Genomic DNA, 26,360 nt, shown 5'->3' with positions numbered 1-26,360 from the left:
TGTTCACTTTGCGAAATGTTTGCGCTTCCTTTTATCCCGTAGCCCGGTTTGTTCAAAAGGGCCAATGCAAACAATACAATACAATTAACAGCGTCGGCGGACTTTAGCCAATCAGCTGATCATGCGTTCCCTAATAAACTTTCACCACTGACGTGCATTTAAATACGTTTTTTTTTACATTGGGGCACTTGATTGCATATTTTATTCCCCTTTTCCTTCTCTAAACGGCTGTAGAAATAAACCTTTAAGAAATGTTTCAAATCCAACTACAGTGTAGGAGTTTATTTGCGAATATAATGGATAATTCTTCCATCTTGTGGCTGAATTACACATCTCATCCGTTCAGGAATACTTTTTCAAATGGCTAAATATATGCCTTTATGGACAGATGACACACTATGTGCTCCAAGTGCATTGCTTATTTTTTTCTCTTTCATAATAAGAATGATGGAAATAAGAACGGTTAAATGTATACTTTCAAATTGTACGCTTCCACTCGGTATATAAACAAAATTAGACAATCGCAAGGTTTTTGGCCTATCACCTCCTTTTCACTTGACCAAACATTATGTGTCGTTTTATCTTGCCTGTGTGTTTTAGCTGTTGGTCCTTCATTCTAGAAAGAAGAGACTTTCAGAGCGTGGACTGGACAAGCTACAGAGCTCTGCAGTCGTTTTTCTGCTGCTGTAATACTGCATAAAATATGAGCCGGTGTGTGCTTGATTGATAATATTCAGCGGTGTTCTTCCTCTGCGTGCTTCAAACCTTGAGCTGTTGTATTTTAGCAAAATTTAGGCCTTCTAGAAGAAATAGATATAGTTGCACATGTCAAATATCCTGATGAGCTGGGTTTTTGTGTTATTATGTATGTATCTTTATTTCTTGCTGGTGGTATGCTGCACATGCATTTCACGTTTTAACAGCTGTATAAGCAGACAGTTAACAGTTTCCTTCACTTTCGATCCAAGCACACAATAGTGTTGCACCCCTAGTCCGTGCTTTGTACTTATCACAATTTTGTTCCTCTGTATAGTCATGTTTTTATTATGGGGCATGATTACAAGCCCAATGTCACTTTTTCAGGCATTGTGGTGGTGATAGGGGCTTCGCCTTATTGACAAGGCAGCGTTAATCTACTTAACGTGGCTTAACATTGCCTTGTAAATAAGCCCTCCTTTCACGCTAAACTTAGGGTGAAAGGGGAGAGCAATGAGTGGTGCGCTGGGCATTCTACAGCATCACCAATTGATTAAGGCACTGCCCCTTATATAGAAGGGTGGCATAAATAAGAGGCAGCGCCAAAATTAAGACCAAGGAAAACCTGGTCTTAAACAGGCAAAACGAGGAGAAATACTGTATTTCTCCTCGTTTCTGCTATTTCCATGTGTGCTGGGTTGTGCAGCACACACAGAAACAGCAAACCCCATTGATTGTTTATGTGCAGTAAGGTGTCCCTTCCTGCACATTAACAATCATTGAAAACAATGATGTTTTGCAACTTCTATATGTGAGGCATTCAGCATCACACACAGAAGTTACAAGGCACCATTGCTGATTGTTTGTGTGCATGAAGGGACACCTTCCTGCACATGAACAATCATTCTCCTGCAACGCAGACACCCTTGCACTATGGTGCAAGGGTGCCTGCGTTGGCACTAGGCAGCTACATTATCACCAGCACAGGCAGAAACTCAGGGCTGCACCGTATTCTTGTAAATACAGTGCAGCCCTGCATGTCAGAAGTGGCAGAGCGTGGCGCTAAGCCAAGGAGACTAACGCCGCGCTCCGCCACTTCTCTCGTAAGTATGCCCCCATGATTTTAGGTATGGTGATAGTGAAGTCTTTTCGTTTAAAAAACAAAACTTAAAATACATTGATGGGCTTTAAGACAGTCCTCTTCGTCTACTGGTATGTTGTAATGTCATTCGCTTTGTGATTTCTCGTATCATATCTTATTGTATGGGTCGCCCCCTTTCATTGCTTTCTGTTTGAGTGTTGGCATTCTGCCCACGCATAATGCCATCGATCAACCAGAAAATAGTTCCCTTGATTGCTAAACTAGTGGCTTATTTTGTGCTTTTTCTTTTTTTAAATGATTACCTTTTCTAACGTTTCTTTGTCTTGTGCATGAGCCAGCAGCTCCTGAGGCACAGCTACCAGGCGTTCACTGACACATCTAACATGCGCTTTGCAAGCAACCACCATCTTAAAAATAGTTTTGTAAGCCAATTAAATCTGTCCGCCAGTGAGTGCATGAGTGGCCTGCTCTGAACCTTTTTTGTTTTTGTTTATCAAGAAGCATTCCAAGATAGCTGCCCATGGGCATCCATGTTGTTTGGAAAACATTATTGCGAAAACCACTCCAAGATGACCAGGCATGCACACACTTGTGTGTGCTTACATGAATGGACGTCTTTGAATGCACATTAGGTGCACCTTGACCGGAGAAGGCAGCCATTGTACCTCTCCCTTGGTTGAATAACTCAAAATTATACACAGACGTGGCCCAGCACCCTATCTCATTGTCATCATTTTGTACTAATGATATATTCTATATAATCAGACAAAATAGATGAGGAACATATCACAACAATAAGATATAGTCTCCAAATAGCATCACAATGTTCCACAGTTTCAATTAATAAGTCTTTCTTTATTGATGAATACATTTCCAGATAATTTTCATTTGTAGCCAAAGCCAATTTGTTTTGTTCTGTAGGAACTTCTTCAGGGCTTAAAATCTTCTTATTGAATAAAGTGCATTTCTTTTAGGACCCACATTCATATCATATCCCATGTATCGGCACAGTCACCATGGGGCTTATATACTCCAGTGTACCCCACATCTGTTAAGTGTGATCTTTGAGACTGAGGATTTGAGAGTAGGCACACTGGTTGTTTCTGTGCCACTACTATAGTATCTTTATGCTAAAACACCATAAACAGACTGTTGTATGCCCTCACACTACACAAAAGACTTTCACTTGGCAAGGCAGACCCTTACACTGCATAACATTCCTTTACACTACACGACCTCCTTGCCATCTGCATTGACAAAGAGCAAGGCATGCACTCACAATGCACAGCAGTCCCTCTCATTCCACTGTATTTATTATGCCAAAAAAAAGTCACACTCAAGAAGGAGGGTCTGAAGAATCCCTTTCGACTGAAGAACCCCCTTCTATTGAGGGAACAAAAAGAAGATCAGTCAGGAGGGTCATCAAGCTCTTTCTGTTATGCTCACTTGTAAGGAGGCGACTCACTCGCCAAGAGTTAACTCAATAGTGAGAATGCTTTCAGTACCTGGCAGAAGTGGGTGTAACACTCTTCAGTTCCCTCTGAACCATAATCACAGCTCTTACTTATGCCTTCCTCGATTGTGCTAAAATGTGTTAGTGTGATATGGTAGGGATTACGAAGGATGTGGGTGTCATTCAAGAGGGGATAACTCAGTTTACAAGGTTGCAGGGACTCTCTTGCTTCTGGGCATTTCTCTGGAGAAGGAAGGATGTTGCATGTGCCCCCTAAGCTGTCTTGAGATCCCACATGTGCTCTGAGAGGTAGGGCGGTCTGCTTTGTGGCCATAAATTCTGCTTGATTTTGTACTTCCATGTATGCTTACTTGTTTTAGTAATAATTATTGTGTGTCTTTTATTAGTGTTAGATTTAGAAATAATAGATATGTTGGATTTGGCCAGTTCTGCAGGGTCAACCCCAAACATTCTCCTTTCACCCTCTTGTTTCCTGAACCTGTTTTGTTGTCATTTAGGAGCCTGTACACTTTACCACTGCTAACCAGTGCTAAAGTACTTGTGCACTCTCCTTAAAACATGGTATACATTGGATTACATGCAATTGGCCTGTAAATTAAATGCTACTAGAGGGCCTGCAGCACTTATGTAGTGCTTTAAACATGTCCCTGGCAGCCATTGCAGCCTGTGTGTGCAGTTTTAAACTGCCATTTTGACCTGGCAAAATTAACCTTTTGCCAAGCCTAAACCTTCCCTTTTAATATCTATTAGGCACCCCTAGGATAAGCCCTGAACAGCCCAGAGGGCATCGCGCAGTGTATTTAAAAAGTTGGATATGTATTTTTAAGTTTTACATGTTCTGATTAAATTAAACTGCAGGGGCAATGAATTTTGAGAACCCCGAAACTAAGATGGGGCTCGAAACGCATCAGCGTCCATTTCTACTGGCTCAACATAATCACTAAAAATGTATTCGCTGTTGGGAGTAAGTCAAAAATTCATTGCCCTTGCAGTCTTGAAATGTGTACCCAGTAGTCAACAACCTTTCCAGTAGAAATTGAAAAGTTGTATGGTACAATTAAATACTAGGATGTTGTGTTCAATAGTGACTGGATTTAACCTGAATGTATTTTCATTTATGTTGTATGTATATATTGTCTTGGCAAATTGTTTGTTTAGTAAATGTAAATGTGTGTAAAGGTGGTGTGTCTGATGGATAGACATGCTTTACAAATGAAATGAATCAATAAAAAAGTTTCAAAAGAGAAGATAATAAATGCTCAAGAACATTCGAATAAGCGAATGATCCTAGTCTGTTAAATTCATTTCAGCACTAGAAAAGTGACTGTTGAGTTCTCTCTTTGTTACTGAATTGTTCAGGCCCTACCCAGCTGCCCTAGGGCCAAACCCCCTTGTGTTTTCACTTTTAGAAAGTGGACATTTATTTGCTAATTAACTTTGCTCTGTAAGCCTGCAGCCTGCCTCCAATACATGTCTGGGCTGGTCGACAGCTTCACTTTGCGCATACTTTTTAGACAGCCACAACACAGGAATGGCTGGGTGTCACAGGGGATACATCTTCATTCATCTGAATACTGTTAGTCTTACTGGGCAGGGAGAGGTGGTTCACACTTACATTTGAATAGATTGTGTCCTTCTCCCACATAAAGGTTTGATGTAATCCCTACTGATAGTCTGGAGACAGGGCTGGGTTGAAAGGGATCCTTGTGCACTGCAGAGAACTCTTTTGTAGTCACCACCTACATCAAACGCAATTTTTAGCATAAGTACTAGGGCTCTGAACCTATCAAATCAGTACACTACTGGACCTGGAAATAACTCTGATGAAGGATTGCTACTCTGCTGTGCCTGAATGTTTTGAGGAACTGCTTCTCTGCTTTGCTGAAGGACCAAGGACTAAGCCTAGAGGGACATCAAATAACTTGATATTTACTTTTTGCCTAAACTACCTACTGCAGAGGCTGTTCTAAAAGAACCAGCACTCCGCTCTGTAGAAGCCAAGATCTTTTTGTTTTGGAAAGTACAGCGCTGCCCGATTGCCGCTGGTTCAGTGCGCCGTGTTTAGCCCAACAAAAGCCTTTGCTGTTTGCTTCCATACATGACTGCAGAGGCATTATGCACGAACCAGTGTTCTGCTCTGTGGAATTCAAGATCTTCGTATTTTGGGAACTACAATGATGCTCGTCTGCCTCAGACTCATTGCACCATGATTAACCCAACAAAGCCTTCATTGTTTGCTTCCATAAATGACTTCAGAGGCCGTTCTGCTTTAACCAGTGCTCTGCTCTGTTGAAGCCAAGATATTCGTGTTTTGGTAACTACAGCACTGCCTTCCGCATACCGATGCTACTGGAATGACGAGGCGAGAGAGAGATGTCGGAAAACGACTTGTAGATGCAGGAACTGGTAACGAAAATTCACCAATATTGAAACTCCTCTCGACCCGCCGCCGCGATATTGCATAAATCGTTCATGCCCACTCTCGGCTGCTCGAGATAGCAGTGAACATTTACCCTTTACCAGCGTGTGGCGCTATTAGGAGAACTGTGCGTGGAGTGCCAGCTCGCGTGTTTTTAAGCTCCCGTTTTTTGTATTTCTTTTATTTTATTTAGGACATTTATTCCTTGTTTTTAAAACTGCCTGGCCCACATACCCCCACCTCTGCCATCTTAGCTTGCACCCTAATTGGTCAACTCACCGCTCTTTGCGGGTCCTTCGCCCTCTCTCGAGGCGGCCATCTTTGTTGAGGGGAAGCAGCGCGCAATCAGTCCTTTCTCTACCTTGCTGGTTCAGTATATAGGTAGGCAACTCTGCTCAGTGCGTCCTTTACCAGCGTGTGGCGCTATTAGGAGAACTGTGCGTGGAGTGCCAGCTCGCGTGTTTTTAAGCTCCCGTTTTTTGTATTTCTTTTATTTTATTTAGGACATTTATTCCTTGTTTTTAAAACTGCCTGGCCCACATACCCCCACCTCTGCCATCTTAGCTTGCACCCTAATTGGTCAACTCACCGCTCTTTGCGGGTCCTTTGCCCTCTCTCGAGGCGGCCATCTTTGTTGAGGGGAAGCAGCGCGCAATCAGTCCTTTCTCTACCTTGCTGGTTCAGTATATAGGTAGCCATGCCAACGCGCTGCGGTCACGCGCTGCGGGGACGCCGAATTGACGCCGGAGTTACGCCAGAGTTGAGCCCGTCTGTGCCCGTCTGTGCCCGTCCGGGCCCGGACGGGCCTAGGGCCTGCCATCATGCCCGACTCTGTGGCGCCATTTACTACTAGGCTTCGATATGGGAGGGACGCCCTATTGATTTTGCGTCCGCCCCACCCTATTAGTTGTAGCTTTGCACAGATGGGAACTATTCCGTTTTTACCGTGTAGAGCCTGCCCCTCCGGCCACAATTCAGTGGCTGTGAAATCTGTTCTTTCCATGGCTTTATTAAATTGCCGGTCCTTGCCGAGCCATGCCATTGAAATTAACTCACTTATCCTAGACCACGAGTTGGATGTGTTGTATCTTACTGAGACCTGGCTCTCCCCCAGCTCTGGTCCTGACATGGTCAGAGCACTCCCCCCGGGCTTTCACATGGTCCATCTTAATAGACCTAAAGGGAGGGGAGGAGGAATTGCAGTTCTCTACAGAGACACGCTTGCTTGTAAGATTCAGAATGGAGGGGTGACTGATTGTGAGAGCTTACAGTTCTCCCTTCGGTTGTCATCTACAGTGTCTTTGGTAGGTTTGTTGATTTACCGCCCTCCTGGACCCTTGGGTAGCTTCCCTAATTCTCTTCTTGAAACTACTGCACTCCTTGCCTCTTCAACTGCCAACTTTGTTGTCCTCGGGGATTTCAATATCCATCTTGAGGACCCCACCAATGCCGCGGGAGTCGATTTGCTCGATGATCTTAAGTCTTTTGGAATTAATCTGGCCAACTCGGGCATGACCCATGAGAAGGGCCACTTGCTTGATCCCATACTTTCCAACTTGGACCATCTTATTCCATCTCCGGCTCTTGCCCTGCCTTGGACAGACCACTTTTTGGTGTCCGCGACATGGCAATTCGATAGCCCAACTGCGGTGGTCTCACGGGTTCACACCCTGGAGAGAGCCTGGTCGAGGCTCCCAGTTGACACCTGGGTCGCACACCTGGAGGCCACGCAGCCCCCTCTGGGAGCTAACCCAATAGTTGCTGATGCGAATCTTCATACCTGGCTCGTGGATTCTTTGGACACTCTCCTACCCAAAAAGAAACAACTTACGAGGGGGAAGAGAGTGGGCTCTGCACCTTGGTATTCGCCAGAACTGAGAACCCTGAGGAAGGGATGCAAGAGGCTAGAGCGGTCCTGGAGGAGAGACTGGAGTGAGGCGAGTCGTAAAGAATATCGTGCGGCCCTGAGCAGGTATAAATCCGCTATTCGGGTGGCAAAATCAGGATTCTTTGAAGAGCGTATAGGCTCGGCGGCCAACTCTTCTAAAGAGTCATTCAGGGTTATTAAGGAGCTACTGAATGCCCCCGATCCTCAGGTTTTCCACGAGGACCCTCGCAAAAAATGTATAGAACTGGCCTCGTTTTTTAAAAGCAAAATTGACAATATATTGGCTTCCCTTCCCCAGCCAGGTGAGGTCTCTTCCTTGGAGGATAATTCCACCTCCCAACTTAAGTTGCAATCGGTGGAGCTGGCCTCCCTTGGTCCGGTCACTAAGGAGGAAGTTTTGGCGGTTCTGGGGTCTATGAAGAGCGGCTCCCCGAAAGACCCAGTACCTATTAAATATCTCAAACAGGTGTCATCTACAATCGGTGGCCCTGTGACGGACCTGATAAACTTGTCTCTCGTCCAGGGGGTAGTTCCCCCCAGTTGGAAAGGGGCGGTGGTTAAGGCCCTTTTGAAAAAACCTAACCTTGATCCCGCCGATCTCGCTAACTTTCGGCCCATCTCCTTGCTGCCGGGTATCAGTAAGGTGGCTGAGAAGCTGGTGAACAGCCGCCTTTCGGACTTCTTGGAAACCAATTCCCTTCTGGGCGACTCCCAAACGGGTTTTCTGCCCGGTCAGGGGACTGACACCGCCCTGCTGGCGGTCGTGGAGAATGCGAGGAGCATGCTGGATTCGGGAGGTTCAGTGGCAGTGATCCTCCTGGATCTCAGCGCTGCTTTTGACACCGTGGACCATCAGGTGCTTCTCCAACGGCTGTCGGGGGTGGGGATCACGGGTCTGGCCCTCAAATGGTTCGCTTCCTTCTTGGAAGGTCGCTCATTTGAGGTATGGGAAGGCCAGGAAAAATCATCTTCATCCCCTCTCCAGTGTGGTGTGCCACAGGGCTCTTCACTGAGCCCTACCTTATTTAACGTTTACATGGCCCCCCTGGAGAGTGTGGTACTGCCGCTGGGTATTAAAATCATCAGTTATGCTGATGATACTCAGCTGGTGGTAGGCCTTTCCCAGTCGGCGCACCTTCCCGACCGGCTGCACACGTGTCTTGAAAAGATCTACACGTGGATGTGCAGCTCAGCCCTAAAGTTAAATGGCTCCAAGACGGAATTGATGCTGCTGGGGAACTCTTCTCCATCTCTGTCCCCCAGCAGCTGGCCAGACTGTCTGGGACCGGTACCCCCCCCCAAGCTGGAGATCAAGAGCCTGGGGGTATGGCTGGAGCAGGACCCATCTTTTAAAACCCATGCCAAAAAGATTGCTGGCGTGTGCTTTGGCCTGCTCCGCTCAGCCCAGAAGATTCTGCCTCTGCTCCCAGTGGCCACTCGTAGGCTTCTCATCCAGGGACTTATCATCTCGCGGCTGGATTTCAGCAATGCGCTTTTCCTGGGTGCTCCCGAATCTACCCTGAATAAACTACAGCAAGTGCAGAACGCGGCTGCTAGGCTTCTGACGGGTCTCCCTAGGCGTCAATCTGCTCGCCCGGCGTTGAGGGCACTGCACTGGCTCCCGGTGAGGGACAGGGTGAAATTCAAGTCACTTTGCATCGCCCACAAAGTTCTGCATGGGGTAGGTCCACCTATTTTGGAGGAGATGGTCCAGCCTTACAAGGCCCCTCGTTCTCTCCGCTCTGACCATCAACATCTCCTTCAGATTGGCAGGGTGAAAAAGGCAAGAACCGGTGGCAGAAGGTTTTCAATAAATGTGGCCTCTTTGTGGAATTCATTGCCCCTACAACTGCGCTCGGAAGCTAGTCTTCTTCGGTTTCGTAAACTTTTAAAAACTTTTCTGTTTCTCGTATAATCCCTGCATTCTTGTAGTAGTGTTATGTGCCGGTAAGCGCTGGGATGCCTATTGGTAACCAGGCGCTATATAAAACTCATAATAATAATAATAATAACATTAAACATGAGCCGATTTGTTCCACAGTTTTCAATCAAGTGTCACAAGTAAACACATGCTGAAAACTCATTGCTCCACTTAAATGTGAGACGATTTATTACCTCTGAACGAACAAAATTTCATTTACGAGAAAGAAATTCTCAAACCCGTGAAATCAGGCGGTCTTATCCGCTTATCACTTCTTATAAAGAAATTTGTTTTCAACCGGTATCAGTGTTCGACCACGTCCTGTCCTGAGGAGAACCCTGAAATTGAAACGGGTTCAGAAACGTGTCGACTACCCCACTCAGCTAGTAGTTGTCACAAATAGCTCATGAAATAACATTCTATACATACAAGACATTTTGCCTGCTGTAATCACTGTGTGGCCTAGCTGTTATTGGCATGGTGCATTTTTCAAAACGTAATAATCATTGCACTGCCGTGTCATTTAGGACTGGTCTGTCTCTTGTCATTTTTTGTATTATTTATATGCATTTATTTGTTTTTGCAGTCTCCATAGTAGTCTAATGTTTTGTCACTATCTTTGTACTGAATTGTATAATGCACTGGGTTTTTCTCCAATGACATAAATTGAATGTTGATTGCATTTGTTCTTAAAATAAATCAAATAACAAATGGTGACGACAAGGTGGCTATTGATGATTATATCAAGTACGTAAGCACGTCCAAACCACTTTTGTATGTTCCAAGTTCTACAAGAACCAGCACTCCGCTCTGTGGAAGCCAAGATCTTTGTGTTTTGGAAAGTACAGCGCTGCCTGATTGCCGCTGGTTCAGTGCGCCGTGTTTAACCCAACAGAGCCTTTGTTGTTTGTTTCCATACATGACTGCAGAGGCCGTTATGCATGAACCAATGCTCTGCGCTGTGGAAGTCAAGATCTTTGTATTTTGGAAACTACAGTGCTACTTGATTGCCTCAGACTCATTGCACCATGATTAACCCAACAAAGCCTTCATTGTTTGCTTCCATAAAAGACTTCAGAGGCCGTTCTGTTTTAACCAGTGCTCTGCTCTGTTGAAGCCAAGATCTTCATGTTTTGGTAATTACAGCACTGCTCGATTGCCATGGGTTCCGTGCGCCATGTGGGTGTTACCAGGGGACCCACCTTTTCCTCGTGACCATGTCGGAGTCCGGACAGAGGCATGCCAGACAGCTAACACTCAGACCTGGAAATTGCTTGTAACTATAAGGGATTACTAACAGCAAACATACAAAAAGGTTACAGAAAAAAGAAGTCAAAAGCACTTTCACCAGTAATAAGCAAAACAGGCCAAAATATTACATGTTGAACCGCTGGTTTCTTACTTAATGTGGACAGTCAGATGAGTAATTTTAAACTTGCACGTCAACCAAGACCAAGTAAGGGAACTGACCAAATTTTTAGTGCATCTGGTGCAGAGCTGAATTGTTAGTAATAATGGCCATTCTTTCACCTGAAACATGGTGGTTTCTAATTCATGACAAGTTCATGATGATCAGTCTAGCAGATTTGGAAATAAAGAAAGGGGTTTACAAAAAAGTGACTTTCTCCGTTTTATCTCACTTAGGATTTTTCACTTTCCTCTGCAGAAATTAGGCTGGATGTATTACACAAAACTTGTCATGAAAGTAGGCCTTTTTCAAGGAAGTGCCTTTGCTTGGTTTGGTGTCAATAAGTTCAGTAGTTTTCGAGATAATAAATGTTGTGCTGCCTGCTTCCTTTTCTCCACCCGATTTGTTTTGTTTAGTTACCTTATTTTATGGAGGTGCGTGCCCCCACTTTAAATCTAATTAGTTTTTTCGAAAAAGAGTACTGTGTGTTTTTATAATGGGGGTTCTCCCGGTGTCCCCACTTCACTCCTCAAGCTGCAGCCTCTTTTCTCTGCATTGCCCGACTGCTCCCTCCTTAAAGTCTATCTTGGGATGTGGTGCTGACAAGGAATCGACGGGTGAGGGGTTCCAGTGGCATATTAGCCTTTACTGGCATGTGTCTTATACCTAGATTCAAGTTTATCTTATCCCTCTCACTCTATACGAGAGAAAATCAAACAGGCTAAAAGAAGGACAAGACGTCTGCTTGGGACATCTTCTGTTTTAAGAAACCGAATATAAACTAGAAGTCAACCTTCTCACATGGAAAGTCCTTTATACTTGGATAAGTTTTGTGTACGGAAATCCATATTATCAGGGTGAAATGCGACTATTCCTTTTTGAGTTTAATAAGCTTTATTGGGTCATAAAATATCAATATAATACAACATAGGCCTAAAGTATAACAATGTAAAGAATAACTTGTGTAAGCATAGAGTAGGCAACAAAATCATAGTAGAAAGCTGTTTACATTTTAGGGATAATATGGGAAAGAAGAAGGGAGAGGGGGAAAGAAGGGGTAGAAAATATATTTTACAAACAGTAAATAAATAGTAATATTATGCTCTAAAAACCGTAAGGTATAATGAACAGGTTGACTACTGAATAAAACTCTGCCAAATATTAAAAGAAGAAGAAAGAGAGAATAAAGAGGAAGGAATTCAAGGGGGTTGGAAATTTTCAGAACAATGATGAGAAACAGTATTGATTGAACCCCTATTTACATAAGTAGTTAATGGCAACCAAAATATATCTCTATTTACATGTGGATTGCATTGGGAGGTATAAGCAACATCTAACCTGTGATATTGGCACACAGTATTCCACCATGACTTAGTTGAAAGTTTGGTCAAACATTTCCAGTTCACCGTAATTTGTTGAAATGCTAAAGCTAACATGAGATCAAACAGCCCTTTTTCATGGGATGGTAAAGTGATGGATTCTGATAAACTTCCCATAAACAGAAGAAGAGTGGACATGGGAGTATGGATCTTAAAAATGTTGGATAGAAGAAATGACAGGGGGGCATGAAAAAAGGAGATGTGAAAGATCTGCTGAGGGAAAATCACAGGACCAACATTTCTTATTATCTGTGAAATTAGCTATAGAAATGGGAGTGAATGGTGGAAGCAGTTCTCGAAATCCTCAGCGACCGAGACCACATCTTATTGCACATGTCAGTGCTCCACTGAAAATCTAAGTCTGATTCCCAACCGAGTTCCACCTTAGTCTTAACACGTTCTGGAATCGTGGAATAGAAGAATTTATAAATTAAGGAAGCTTTTGGAAGTGATACCAAGATTTTAAGAAGTTGGTCCTGTGTAATTGAAGATTCATCAGAAGGAAGGGAATAGAAAATACTTAGAATTATTTCCATAAGTATGGAAAATGTATATAAAAATTAACGAGGACAGTTGAATGTAGCTTGAGAAACAGGAAAGGAACAGGGAGAAGTACCATTGAACAAGTCCTTGACCCAGATAATACCCCTTGTTCTTCATGAGGACCAGTACAGAGGTCTATTATTAATAGTGATAAGACTGTTATGCCAAAGAGGAGAATGTATAAAAGCATTTATGGAGATTATTTTTGGTTGAAAATGGGGTCTTAACAGTGAGCATGTGTGTTTAAATAGTGGAAGGGATGTGAGGGCAATCTTGGCAGTAAAAGAGAGAATTTCATTAGTCGAAAAAGGGGTAAATAAACAGCGTTCGATATTGACCCATAAAGGAGTAAAGGGAGAGGGTTCCATAAGAAGCCAATGAGAAGCTTGTTTTAAGCAGAAAGCGTTCTGATATAACAGAAAATCTGGAAAATATACCCCACAAAATGCCACCATTCCTAATTCATTGAGGTTTGCACAGACAGATGTACTTGTTTTTGCACATAAATTGATCTTAGCTGCGTGAGTGACTTCTTAAAATGGCCATGCAATTCTCATCAACGAGCAACCCTCGAATTTGCATGCAAATCAGGGTTTCCGTTTGTCTTTATTTGCTAAATGTGCTTAATTACATTCTGCAAACTGTGTGAAACTATTACACTGCATACCAAAAAAGTACCCTCTCTAGGATGAGTAGTTGTGAGAAATCAATGCATGTGTCACTCTGAGCCCCAGTCATAATGTACTGTAACTCTAAAATGTTCTCTTTACAAACACAGGGGCTTCTGGGAGAGAAATATGGCACCATCCGGATACCTGGAGAGGTCGAGTCTTCTGAGTTTGAAATGATCCTGGATGCAGCCATCGAGGCAAAACTGGAGACAAGGCTTTTGGAGGAATGGTACTGCAGAGATGAGAATGCTGTGCCGCCAGCTTATTACCTGAGAGCAAAGTCGGAAATGCTAAGGAACTGCAATAGTACAGTAGGTTGCTTTTCAGTCATTGTTATCCTTCGCATTGCTAATTGCATATTCAATAATTCAATAATACACTCGCCTTTCTGCTATCCATATCTAATAATTTATTTTAGAGGCTATTTCCCGCACAATTCACTTCTTATTCTAAAGATTTCTGATTATTGGTAGAGCAGCAGGAGCATGTAAAAACAAGCATTTGCAAAGCAATAGGTCTCGCATTTGCGCTCTTTGTACTTATAGTCGTTGCTTACGAGAAGCAAGGCTGGCTGTAAAAGAGGCGCAGTTACTTTCAGTCTATACATAAATAAAAGGAATTGTCATTTACAATGCCAACAACTCAAACTCTTGCAAATGCGAGACCTATTGCATTGCAAATGCTTGTTGAGCTCTGAAACAAAGGCGGCAGCAACCATAGGAAGGCAGGGACCCTGATGCCAGGCCGTGCGTTTCAAAAGCTGGAGGGAGGAGGAGATGGCTGCAGTCACAACAGACCTCGGTCTCTGAATGCACAGCAAATGTGGCAAGATAAGAGCAATATTCACTGCCCTGTTTACAGCAGAGCTCTGTAGACCATGAGCACTGGTCTCCAGTGCTCCATCTTATAGAAAGAAATGGTGCTCACAAACTCTGAGCAACAGCACATTTAATAGGAAAGTCGAGAAAAACACGTCATATTAAAAAAGTCATAAGCTTATAAAGTTTTGCCTTAAAATCCTTCCTCGATTTAATTAACATTTCTGAAATCAGGTGGATTTTTAAGATTGTTATCACATTACAGAGAAACAGTCGTAGCATATGAATGCAGGGATACAGAGACAGCAACAGAGCAAAACATTGTCCCTTCAAAGAGATGGGTGAAGACTAGTGACAACTACTAACAGGATAGTGGGGAGAGAACTGAAAGTAAGGGCAATAAGAAGGTTGGCTTGGGTGAAAAGAGACGAAATAAATCAGGACGGAAGCACAGAAGGTGTGCAAAAAGGATAGAAAAAGAAAGAAGCTGACGGAAAGAGCTCCATCAGTGGTCGCCTCCAAGTCCCCCCCCAGGCAGAGCACTGGCCCTCAAAGCCAGAACCCTTGGCCAGGTCCCTGCATTTGCCCTGCCTTGCTCCCAGGCTGTGACCTTAAGCAAGCTCCTCTGGGTCAAGCTCCAGTTTTCATTTGCAATCTTTTCAGATCCCAGTCTGAACGAGATGCAGTGGGGAGACTACTCTCCAGTCGGATGTGCAACCTTGTTACCCAGAAGACTCAACTGTTCCTAGTTGTATGTCTGTGGCTAACAATCATGAGTTAACGAGGTCCAACCCCATCTTCCATTCAGCACCGAATGGAAAATTCAGCAGTGATTGCATAAGACACTCCTACTCCAAGGGATATCTGTTGATTATATAAATGGTGCATTATACGGTTTAACATTTCCCTTTGAATCTGCATGTGTGCCCTTGTACTGTTCCAACAAAATATTAGAAAGTATGCTAATACAATCAGCCAGAACCCAGGTGGTGTCGTATTTGAGCCCGTAAAACCAAGTAAATAAATCAATAAATATGCAAATTAGAGCCTGATTACAAATGTTCTCTTGCCTCCCTCAACCTTCTCAGGTACTCAGTCAGACAACTTCTCATTTACTCGGATTTTTCTGGTTTTTTGCAGATAGTCAAGATATGTTGATTGATGTGTTTTGTGTGTTGGTGTTGTGTACCTGGTTTGGATATATTATTTACAAATCTATGTTTGAGCATGTAGATGTATGTAGGATAGTTCAGTATAGTGCATAGAAATGTTGCCATCTGCTGCAGTAGTCTCATTATATCTCGAGGCACAGCACACATATTCCAGATAGTGATAAGTATGGCCAAGTACTCCAGGTATTAATAACATGTGCTAAGTTTGGGCATCATATGGGCTGGTAATCTTAACCATATGCACATGCACGGGTGGCCGTCTTTGACTGGTTTTAGATAAAGTTAAACAAAAACAGTTCAAAGATGGTAACCTTTGTTTGTGCAAGCATGCTTGCATGCACAAACACAAGCAGACGTCTTTCAATATTTGTAAAGCCATTTCAAAGATGGGCCCTGCCAATGGTGCCAGTGTGGGATGTGTCCTGTTGTAAGCAGATGTGAATGCCTCGTAGCAGTGTCTAGGAAGCTAATAAGTTCTCACTAAGAAAAATAAATAAATAAAACAAGTATTTGTAATGCAATAGGTTTCGCATTTCTTGGACTTGGAGCTACTGGCGTTATAAATTGCAATGTTTTTGTTTATGTTTTTGTTTGCAGCGGAGTTATTTTTTTTTTAAAGTGCACACTATACCATATCATAAACTTTTATAGCAACTGTACAGTAAATCTATGGCTATGTTAACGTAAAAGGGTGTGAATGAATGAATAAAAATATTTAAAAAAGGATCTTACAATGTAGGATGGAATGTATAGGAGGTGACAAGGACTACCTGTTTTTATTATAAAAATATATATTAAAAAACACACAGGTGGCTGAAGGCTCTTCTATAAAATTTCGGGCAAAATAAACAAATACAAATAATATTTACAGAGTGACTTTCTATTTGCCTTAACTAATCCACTACCATTTCAGAAATCTATGGAACACTACACAGACTGATTTTGCAGCTTTAGCACACCTGAGTGACAGGATCCTGAGCTGGCAATGGATGGTATGAGCTTATATATAGTCCCACCGTAAACTGAAGATCTGTTTTGAGCAGTTTTGAACATCACACACTTTGAACCCGATCCCAAAAGAGGTCTGCCAAAGCGTACTGGTATAACTATTCAAAAGTATATAAAGCCTTTATAGATGCTTGAAGTGTTAGATACTGCTACACCTCCCTGTGATCTGACTGACCACTGATACTCAAGGGTCATAACCCAGCAAACAATTATATTTATATCTGGAGACAATTCATGCTTTGTAGACAAGAGCACAACAGCAACTTAATGAATAATGAAAAAGTAATAAACGTGCTTTAACACAGCCAGCATTGACCGCGTAGTAGCTTTCTTTCGTAATTGTACCGACTGTGCTTCTGTGCGACGTGAAGTGCAAAAACAGCAGGGTGGATTCAGGTCTTGCAAACAAAATGAATGAGGAGGGTGGGGAACAAAGAATGTGCAGCAAGCACACACATTGTATTCCCTGCCATCTGACATGGTGGTCAGACTTTGATACTCTCCCACATCCTCATCCACTGGATGTAGGATGGAAAATTGCCATGGCTACTTTTTAGGTTGGACAGACAATAGTATGAGAAAATGGGAAAGCACACAGTAGACTCTCTCTGATCTAAAGCTGTTTCTTCACACTCTGGTCGACCAATAGGCATAATATAGGCGTGGCCTGCATAAACTCCACGTGTCTAAAAATTGTCACTCACTAACCCACATAGGGGTAGGTACAAATATCTTAATACAATACAGTAACTTGGATACTCTTCCTAATGGGTGTGCACCTTCTCTTGTTGTCTTTGTTTGATCCTCCTCTGACTCACACCCTGGGTGCATACATGGCCACACCTTCATGACAGGAGCCTGAAATTTATTGTGTAAGCAGACTGTGTTGCCAAAAAAACAGTTTTTTTCTGTACAATCTGTTGTATCTTCTAACATTGACTCAGCACACTGATAATTTCTCTATAGCATTCAATTAAGCACATCGAAAGAGGGCCAACTTTCCCACTGTTTGCAAATAAATGTATTGTTTGCAGTGCACTATGATCACAACACATGCTTGAAGAGATTGTGGACATCATATGCAATAAAAAAACAGTAGGCTGGGGTGTCAACAACGCTAAAATGATGTTTAACTGCTGTACAGTTTGAGAAGTCTAGACCCATGGTAATTATGTCAAAGCAATACAAGACGCGGGAGCAGCAACTGGAGTCACAGAGGTAGCGAGAGCAGCCCTGACTCCGCCCACTCATGCGTTATGAATGACTTTATCTCCACGCGCCTATCAAAAACGAATGTGTCCTTTTGTAACGTATTTGGTGCACATGTAAAGCACTCCAATACCTACAGATCGAGTTTGCGGTATATAAAAAAAACAAATAAATTAAAATAACTCACAGGTCTTTCTAGGTCCGGCAGGGGGATCATAGAGCGGCATTCACCTGGACTTGTGAAGACAGACCAATTGCTCCTAATAACCAGCAAGGTGGGGTCGACAAGCAATACATGACAAGCAGATGGCAACCAGAGTCACAGAGGAAGCGAGAGCAGCCTTGACTGCACCCACTCAGGTGTCATGAATAACTTAATCTCCCCACTCCAACCAAAATGAATGTGTCCTTTTGTAACGTATGTGGTGCACAAGTAAAGCACTCCAATACCTATGGACTGAGTTAGCGCCTTTTAAAAAAAAACAAGTAAATAAATGCAAAGAACTGTCAGGTCTTTTCCATGTCCGGTGGCGGGGTCATAGAGCAGTATTTGCTCGACCCTTGTGAAGACAGAGCAGCCGCCCCTGAAAGCAAGCAAGGCGGGGACAGCAAGCAATACACAAGGCAAGCGTTAACCAGAGCCACAGAGATAGTGAGACCAGCCTTGACTCCGCCCACTCAGGCATCATGAATAACTTAATCCCACACCTACCAAAATAAATGTGCCCTTTTGTAAAATATTTTAATGCCCATATAGGAAAAGGGAAGAGGGGCCATCACACGCTGTACAGTGTGATGGCCAACCACAATGTTCTCTGAGTGAAATTGCTAGATAGAAAGTGATGCACCCAAAGGAGTGACATTTGCAGAAATGTACCAATAACAAGACAGCATTTCTGAATGCCACATGAAACAACCAATGGCAATTCATGGGGGTACCAAACCCCACAGAGCAGATTTAACAAGTCAATCGAAGCTTGACCTAAAAAGGAAAAAGAATATCCCTGGCATCAATGAGAACTACCTTTTTTGAAGACGTGCATTGTGCACAAGCTAAATGCCATCATTCACAGTGAGGGGAGTCAATGACTCATGTGGGTTCATCCGTTGCCGCATGGAGTACACTGTGGTTGGTGAGGCACAAAATATAAATTATATTACAACAAACCAATGGATGAAGAGAGCTGACTAAAATCCGCTCATGTAGAGGTATGTATTTATTTAGAATGTGTTTGGTAAAACAAACATTTGTGGCTAGTGCCAGAACAAAAGAAGGGCCAAAACCTGTCACTGCGAACCTAGAGATTCAGTTACGTTCAAAGTATAGTTCCTTTTAAAACAGTGATGTCAGCTTAATGGGTAGAGGGCTCCAAGATGCGGAATGCAGCCTTGCAGCTCTGACATTAAAAAACATCCAAGAAATGATTCTAAAGAGTGAATAATAGAAAGTATTAACTCAGTTGGATAGTGCTTTTGTAAACCATATTTAGAACACATTGTTAATATCAGGTGATATTTCTATGTTTGATATTCTGGTATACAAACTCCGGGATGCAGAGCTCTCTGAGTAGGGGCGAATACCTCTTGCTGATTCAGTTCGTCACAAAAGGTGGGTATGGCAATTAGGGTTGCTGAGTACATATTGGCATTGTGGCACAAACATTATTACTTTTAAAGATAGAATGGAATATTCACTGTGCAAGTTACCATTTCTTCATTTCCAGTTCTGCCTATTCAAGCACCGCATTAGGAACCTCTCAGAGCAGCTCCGTATGGGCACAGGCTCATATTACTTCCCTCAGTACTTGAGCAACTTATGGCATATTCATACCAAGCAAACTCTTCACTGTTCTACAGCATTAAGGCTTCTTATGGCACGTTTCTCCACCAGGGAGGATATTCTGAGAAGAGGGTTCAAATGGAGTATGTGTATCCGAAGATATTTAACTGGAATATCAATTCTGGAAAATTGTCCTAGAGGCAACAGTTCCCATGATCACTATCAGACAGCTAGCAATTCTTTAGTACAGCAAAAAGAAAAATCTTCATCTGCTCCAAGTAGGTTCACCATTTGCTTATGCAGGTTTAATGGATATATCACTTGGCTATTGATGGCAACAGTTAGTCAGTCTTTATAAAACTTCCACTCTTCCCAATCTCAAATCTTCAGCAATGCAATGTATTTCCTGTTCTAGTGATCACGCACGTTACCAGACTCAAATTTTATTTTTCTGTCTATCTTGTTTCAATTATCTAATAAACCCATTGTGGCTTTGGTCCTCCGATGGATCTAGCTCATCGCATTGAGGTGTGGGGAAACTAGAGTTTTGAATGTTGGCCACCTAACAAGGACCAATAAGTGGATGCCAACTTACAGATTTGAATTTTTTATTTTTTTATTTTTTTTATTTCTCATATACCAAAAAATAAGGGCAATCCTGATGGGCGGCCATAACCTCTCCTTAACGGTCATCCTGTCCCAGCCCTGGTGTTTAAGACCGATGCGGAAAAAGGAAAGGCTCAAACCCTCAAGCAATCACCACTTCCGTAATCCACTTCTTTTCGCAATGTGATATAAACCAGCATCGCATTGAAGGGACCAGCCAGGTAGTGCCCAGGTGAAATCATTGGAATATTCCCTATCTGTTCCACCATGCAACCAAGGCTGCCCAAACATTACCGTAACTGTTCCTGTCACATGCCATATCAGATTCACTAGTATAAATTATATGTTTCAAGCAATCTGTGAAAGTAGGAGCATTTATATTCTTCCAGGCTCTACATATCTCTCGTCTTGCCAGGATAATGACATAAAATATACATTTAGATACCGGATCATTAAGATGATAGTCAATATGTAATCCAAACATAATCAATCCTGGGGTAATTTCAATCTGTTTATCCAGTACCTCAGCTAAAAAGGTTTGCACATTTGCCCAAAAATCTACTATTTCAGGACAACTCATGAACATATGATAGTCATCTGCCGAAGGGAGTTTACATCTTGGACACTGATGATGTAGACCTGTAATCTTAGTTAGCTTTTTTGGGGATATATATACTCTATAAGTGGTGTATAAGTGATTTCTTTTAAGAAGAGCCGATTTTACCACAACATGTAACATGGCGTAAGAATCTCCCCATAATTTCATCAAATTATTTGAGTCCATACTTATAACGTTTCCCCCAAAGAGTATGGAGTTCCAATTCTGTCATCCCTTCTAGCTCTAGAATAGCTGAGTACCAGAAAGACACCTCCTGATTCCACACGCCCCTTCTCGATACATAGTCAAACTTAGGATTCAGTGCATCAAAATCCCAAAATTTAGTTTCCCACCACCCTGCCAGCTGATAGTACTTGTATCTGGATAAGGTACCGTCTGTCAGGCCAGAAAGCGACTCCCAATTCAACAGCTGCGAATCTTTCTCTAACAGATTTGAAATTTGGTTCAAATATATTACTCTTAGGACCATACTGTGAATGCATAGGAAAAAAATGGGAAGTCCACACCTCCTGAAGAAGTTTAGTAGGGCTAATATCATGCAAACCAGTAATTCTGCATCAGTAATGCAGAACAATAATAATCGCACTAGGTGTTCTGAAAATAAGCTATGACTATACATTAGAAACCCAGATTTGTATGCACAGTCTCCATGGAAAAACATTAACATAACTTAAAAGACCCACACAATTTCAAGTTTTCAATGTATTTTATACATTAATAAAAGCAGTTTATAGCATTAACCAGCATTGATGAGCTCAATCAAGAGTCTAAGAAATACAGTTACACATGTAGTAAAAAACGTACACATTGGGCCGCAACAGGGCATTTGGAAATTTATAGTGCAGGCCAAGGAGTCCGTTAGACAAGGGTTCCTGCCACCAGCAGGGGAACGTACACAAAGTTCTCTCAGCTGGCATAGAGTCAAGTTAAGGGCAGGGGAAAGAGAATTTAGCAACTGGCAGACCAGGGAAGCCAGCAAGTTCACCAGCATGAACTCAAAGGGCAGTAAGGCTAAATGGGAGAGTTACTCACTTGAAAAAGGAGAAGGTGCTTGAGTGAGTCCAAGTGTCGCCAGTTCATCAGCCAAATCTCCGCATGCTCTCTGCTGCTGCTTTGCTCTCATCTGCTGCTCCTTGCCCTCCCCTTTTAGGGATGTATTCAATAATATAGATCAACAAGTCTGGAGATGACATCAATTGTCATGCCATCATCGTCCGATCCCATGTGGTCTTCATCTGCTCACAAGGTGCAAAAGTAGAAAAATACACATTGTTTCCCATACCGATTCATGGGAATCGATTGTCCGTTCCGGACGCATAGGTTAGTACACAATAAGCTATTCATTACTAAAGCTTCCCATGTGCTAGTGTCAAGCGTTCATGTCACATGGTAGAATGCATATAGATATTGCAAAATGTATCATTTAACTTTCCAGAATGTCATGGGAAATTACAAGAAAGTTGCATGAGTAAAGTTACAGTAAGGTGCTTTCTCACATATCTCATGAGAAAGTGTATGCCTTGAGAATAAAGTCAAAGTTCAGGCAGCAAATGAAAATGCATCATAATTAATATATATGTGTGCATATTTGTGGATATAAGCAAGTGTAATTTCAGCTAACACATTTATCAATGTAGTCAAGTGTCATAAGGCGTGTCATGAAATTGCCCAATAGTAAGTAAGTACTACTACTACATTACCAAAGTGTATATGTGTAGCATATAGAAACCCATCTTTCTAGAAAGTTTGTTCTAAGAAATCAAAATACTATAATGTAAAGATTCAATATATAAAGTTTCATCTTCCTAACGAATTGCATATAGCTTTTGCACCAACTTTTCTAAGTCTATGGTGCATAATAATGAGACTAAAAGAAGAGAGTTTCTCAAGCTAATATACATGTGAGTTTGTACAGTTTGGAAATTAAGCTGATTAATGCACTTGCCATATATTAATTCGTAGTAATTGCGTAATTGCAGAAAATACATTTTGTGAGTTTTTCATCAATTTATTTTAAAAATCTTAGCTGAAAATCAACTGTTAGATAGTTTAAACATATAGTGCAAAATAGGTTACTATGTTTACAAATCTAAGCACTCTTACACGGTGCTTTCACTAATATTTGCTCAAAATCTCTAAAACGTGTGCAAGTATTTTTGCTCTCATGTTTGATTTTCATGTCATGTAAAGACTAATCAGCTTTCAAGCTGGATCAGTAGGAACGCCCTTTGTTGAATGAAATCCGTCCCACAACCCAAGGTATCTACAATCCAAGTTGGTGAAATATTGTTTCAGCTGTTTAGAGCTGTCACTTTCTTCTCAGCATTGCTCTGCCCTTCCCAGTTCATCCCACTGAAAAAGCTCACAGATAAAATGCCTATCAGCAATCTCATGGTCCATGCTTCCCACATCAGGCCAAATCGGAATGACATATTCTACTAAAGATTAACCCACTCACTAACAGGATTTTTGCCAAGCCCAGAGCAGCCACCACCATCCATCCTGTGCCTTGTAATAAATAGAGCCATTAAAAAGGCATCAATTAAAGCAATTAAAGAGTACAGTGAGGGTGATTACATACAGAAATTTGGATTTCATTGGAATGCACTGCCACTGAGTGAAAGCAAAATATATATTGTAACTCAATAAAACATGCAGAAGACAGCTGCAATGTAACTTCATTAATACTCATCTCAGATCAGGCTAGCGTATGTTGCGAATTTGGTTTTGATCTGATTGGAAGTTACAAATTAAATGTCACTTTGCATTTTATATAGCAATGGATGTGCTCCTGTTACCCCGGCTGCCAGGAAATTATGCAGTCTAAATGACTCATTTAAATTTTAAAAATGTTTCTTCAGCCTTTCCTTCACTATGATTTACACATGTGCTGGCCAACAGTGCAAGGAACTCAGATCATAACATATTAAAAAAAAAAAATAGCAATGGCCCTGAAATCATCAGCTGAAGGGGTACTATAGTTATGATTAAAAAACTAAAACCCTTGGAAATTTGCCAAAAAGAGGTTCAAAAACTGGTAAGCAATCTTCCTGATCATGATATTTTGCTGTATAAACCTGAAATGCAGAGCACCGTATCGGTATTGTGCCCAAATATTGTTTCAAACATATTGTGAGACATGTTTGTCCATCATAAATACAGTGATGTCAAAAATATTGTGGCACAGAATATAATAGGTAAGGATATTATTTTTTAAGTCTTATGTATAGGCTTGTTTTCTAATATAGTTGTACATATTTTCTGTATTTTAGCTATTGTGTTGTTTTATTCATTTTTGTGTTATGTTATTTTTTAATGTTAAGTATATTTATGTTAATTTGTTAATATGATTTAATTTTTTTTTAATTTAAGGTCAGTTTTTTTAGCATGTTGGTTTTGTAAAGGAATGGGGGGACGTTTTTAAATGTTTATTTTTGTAATTGATTATACATTTTTAAAGTTTTAAGTTCTTAATTAAGTATTTGATTATGTACAAACATCTTTTGTTATTTAGTAGCTAATTTTTGGAAATATGTTTTTTTGTTATTTGGTTAATTAGATAATTGATTGAGATATGTATTTAATTTGTTAAATAACATGTTATATAATGTTAGGCTTGTACTTAATTTTATATTGTTATTATTTATTTAAAATAATGTGCATTGTTCTTTATTTATGTTATTCATTTAATATTTTTTGTGTTTATTGAATATTCAAGATGATATGTTGAGAAGCATGCAAAATCTCTATTTTTTGAAACTGGCAATTTATATTATTCTTAAATATAATGTAATGGAATAGTATATCTGTCCCTTCCAAAATCCAATACTTTGTTTACTGTAGCTTAGGTTGGAGTTGAAATTGTAAATCTGACCCCTCCCAAGACCAACACTTTACTTACTGTTGCTCAGGTTTGAGCGAGAATTGTAGCAATAGTCCTACAAAATACAAAATTTTCTCTATTGCTGCTTAGGTTGGAAATGGATATGTAAATCTGATCCTTCTTACGTCCAGCACCTTCCCTACTGTTTCTCAGGTTAGAGTGGGAATAGTAAATCTGACCCCTTCAAAGTCCAACACTTTTCCTACTGTTGCTTGCGCTGCAGTGGGAATAGAAATCCGACCTCTCCAAAGTCCAAAACTTTCCTTACTGTTGTTCCTTTACTTCATATTTTTGGGGTTAAACAACCAACTATTACTAGAGGATGGCCTCTTTTATGAGTATAGACCTCTCTCTTGGGCTCTGAGGAGCAAAGATGCACTTGACTTGCATATTTGATCATTGTGGTAAGATCTCCCAGACACACTTTTGGCAACAGCAAAATGATTTACTGTTCTAACATCCAAGTATTAATATCATGAACCTCTTCATATTTGCAAGAAAGTGTCTCATTTTGCACGTGCACCCCGATTTCTGGCTGACTGGTATTGCTGATATTTAAACTCCACACACTGGGGCACTTCTGTCTAACCTCAGTGCAAGTGCTATAACATTATAAAATTGGCTAATCCACAATTGACATATTTAACTTTATAGTAAGTTCCTAGTATGCGATGCAAGAAAATACACCAAAAGTACGGAAGTTAAATGTCACCTGTAGAGTGTGTCACTTGAACTGGGGTGGCAAAGTGAGCTAAAGAAGGATGATGGATTAAACTCATATCTGTGACTGGGGGTGAGTGTCTGAAAAGTTTCAGCGCTCCAGCCATCATCTTCTTGGGTTTGCTGTGTATCACTTATGGCCTGATTACGATGAATTTCAGACGAGCATCCAACCACCATCGTAGCGGGATTGGAATCGCCTGACATGTAGTCGGAGGTGCCCCCGTCAGATTAGGATGTGATAGCCGTCTAGGTGATCGGAAACATCCCTTTTTCTATTGCTCTGTGCTGCTGTCTGGTTTTTGGCAGAGGGCAGGGTTTTAGGTCTCAGGGTGGGGGAGGGGAAGGGTAGTTTAAAGAGCAGGATGGGGTCAGTTTTAGGCTTCAGGGTGGGGGGCAAGGAAGGGGGCAGGATTTTAGGGCTCAGGGTGCGATGGGGGAGTCAGGGTAGTCTTAATTTACTACACTTATCCCTTCAGCAATCGTGCCTTTACAACAACATTTGTTCCCAAGCCATTACTGGAAGCCGTGGTTCCTGTAAAAACATTGGAGGTGCAGCAAAATTATGCAGTGTCATTCTCACCCCATTAATCTTTCACACAACAGGAAAATTAACAAAGTAGTCACCATCGTCAAACAGTAGACTTTTCACAATGTCACCACAGTCCTCGTTCAGCTTCCCTCTTCCTCGCATAATAACTTTCTTGTCCTATTTAACATAGTCCTTCATCCTTGTCAATAGCTCTTAGTTTCCAGTCTCTGCTTTGTCCTTCCTTTATGTTTATCCCCAGGAAGACCAGAAGGTCCACCTCTTACAATTCAGCCAATCCATGGACACTACCATAACCATTTTCTGTGCAGCACCCAGCTCTCTCAGCTGTCTCCTCCTTGCTGCTATCTCTGTCACTGGCGTTTGTCTCACCAGCAGCACAGGACAGGGTGAGTAGCCTCCCCGCTGCACTGCTCAACTGTGCACAAGCACAAGATGCAGGTAGCAGCTCCCCGTTGCTCTCCACAACTGCACCCACAATAACTCGTGACACA

General features: G+C 41.7%; 1 protein-coding gene across 3 annotated transcripts in view; it reads left to right on the top strand.

Annotated features, from left to right (window-relative positions):
- Window positions 1-26,360, top strand: part of NWD2 (NACHT and WD repeat domain containing 2) — a 688,119-nt gene that overhangs the window by 555,794 nt on the left and 105,965 nt on the right. For all 3 annotated transcript variants that reach the window (XM_085642291.1, XM_085642292.1, XM_085642293.1), the window contains one exon: window positions 13,609-13,812. In XM_085642291.1, the coding sequence (XP_085498417.1) occupies window positions 13,609-13,812 (204 nt within the window). The remainder of the gene's footprint in view (window positions 1-13,608; window positions 13,813-26,360) is intronic.

Source organism: Triturus cristatus, chromosome 2_2, assembly GCF_964204655.1.
Source record: "Triturus cristatus chromosome 2_2, aTriCri1.1, whole genome shotgun sequence".
Classification (NCBI taxonomy): Eukaryota; Metazoa; Chordata; class Amphibia; order Caudata; family Salamandridae; genus Triturus; species Triturus cristatus.
Note: the sequence above shows the minus strand (reverse complement) of the source record. Positions and strands in the feature narration are given on the sequence as shown.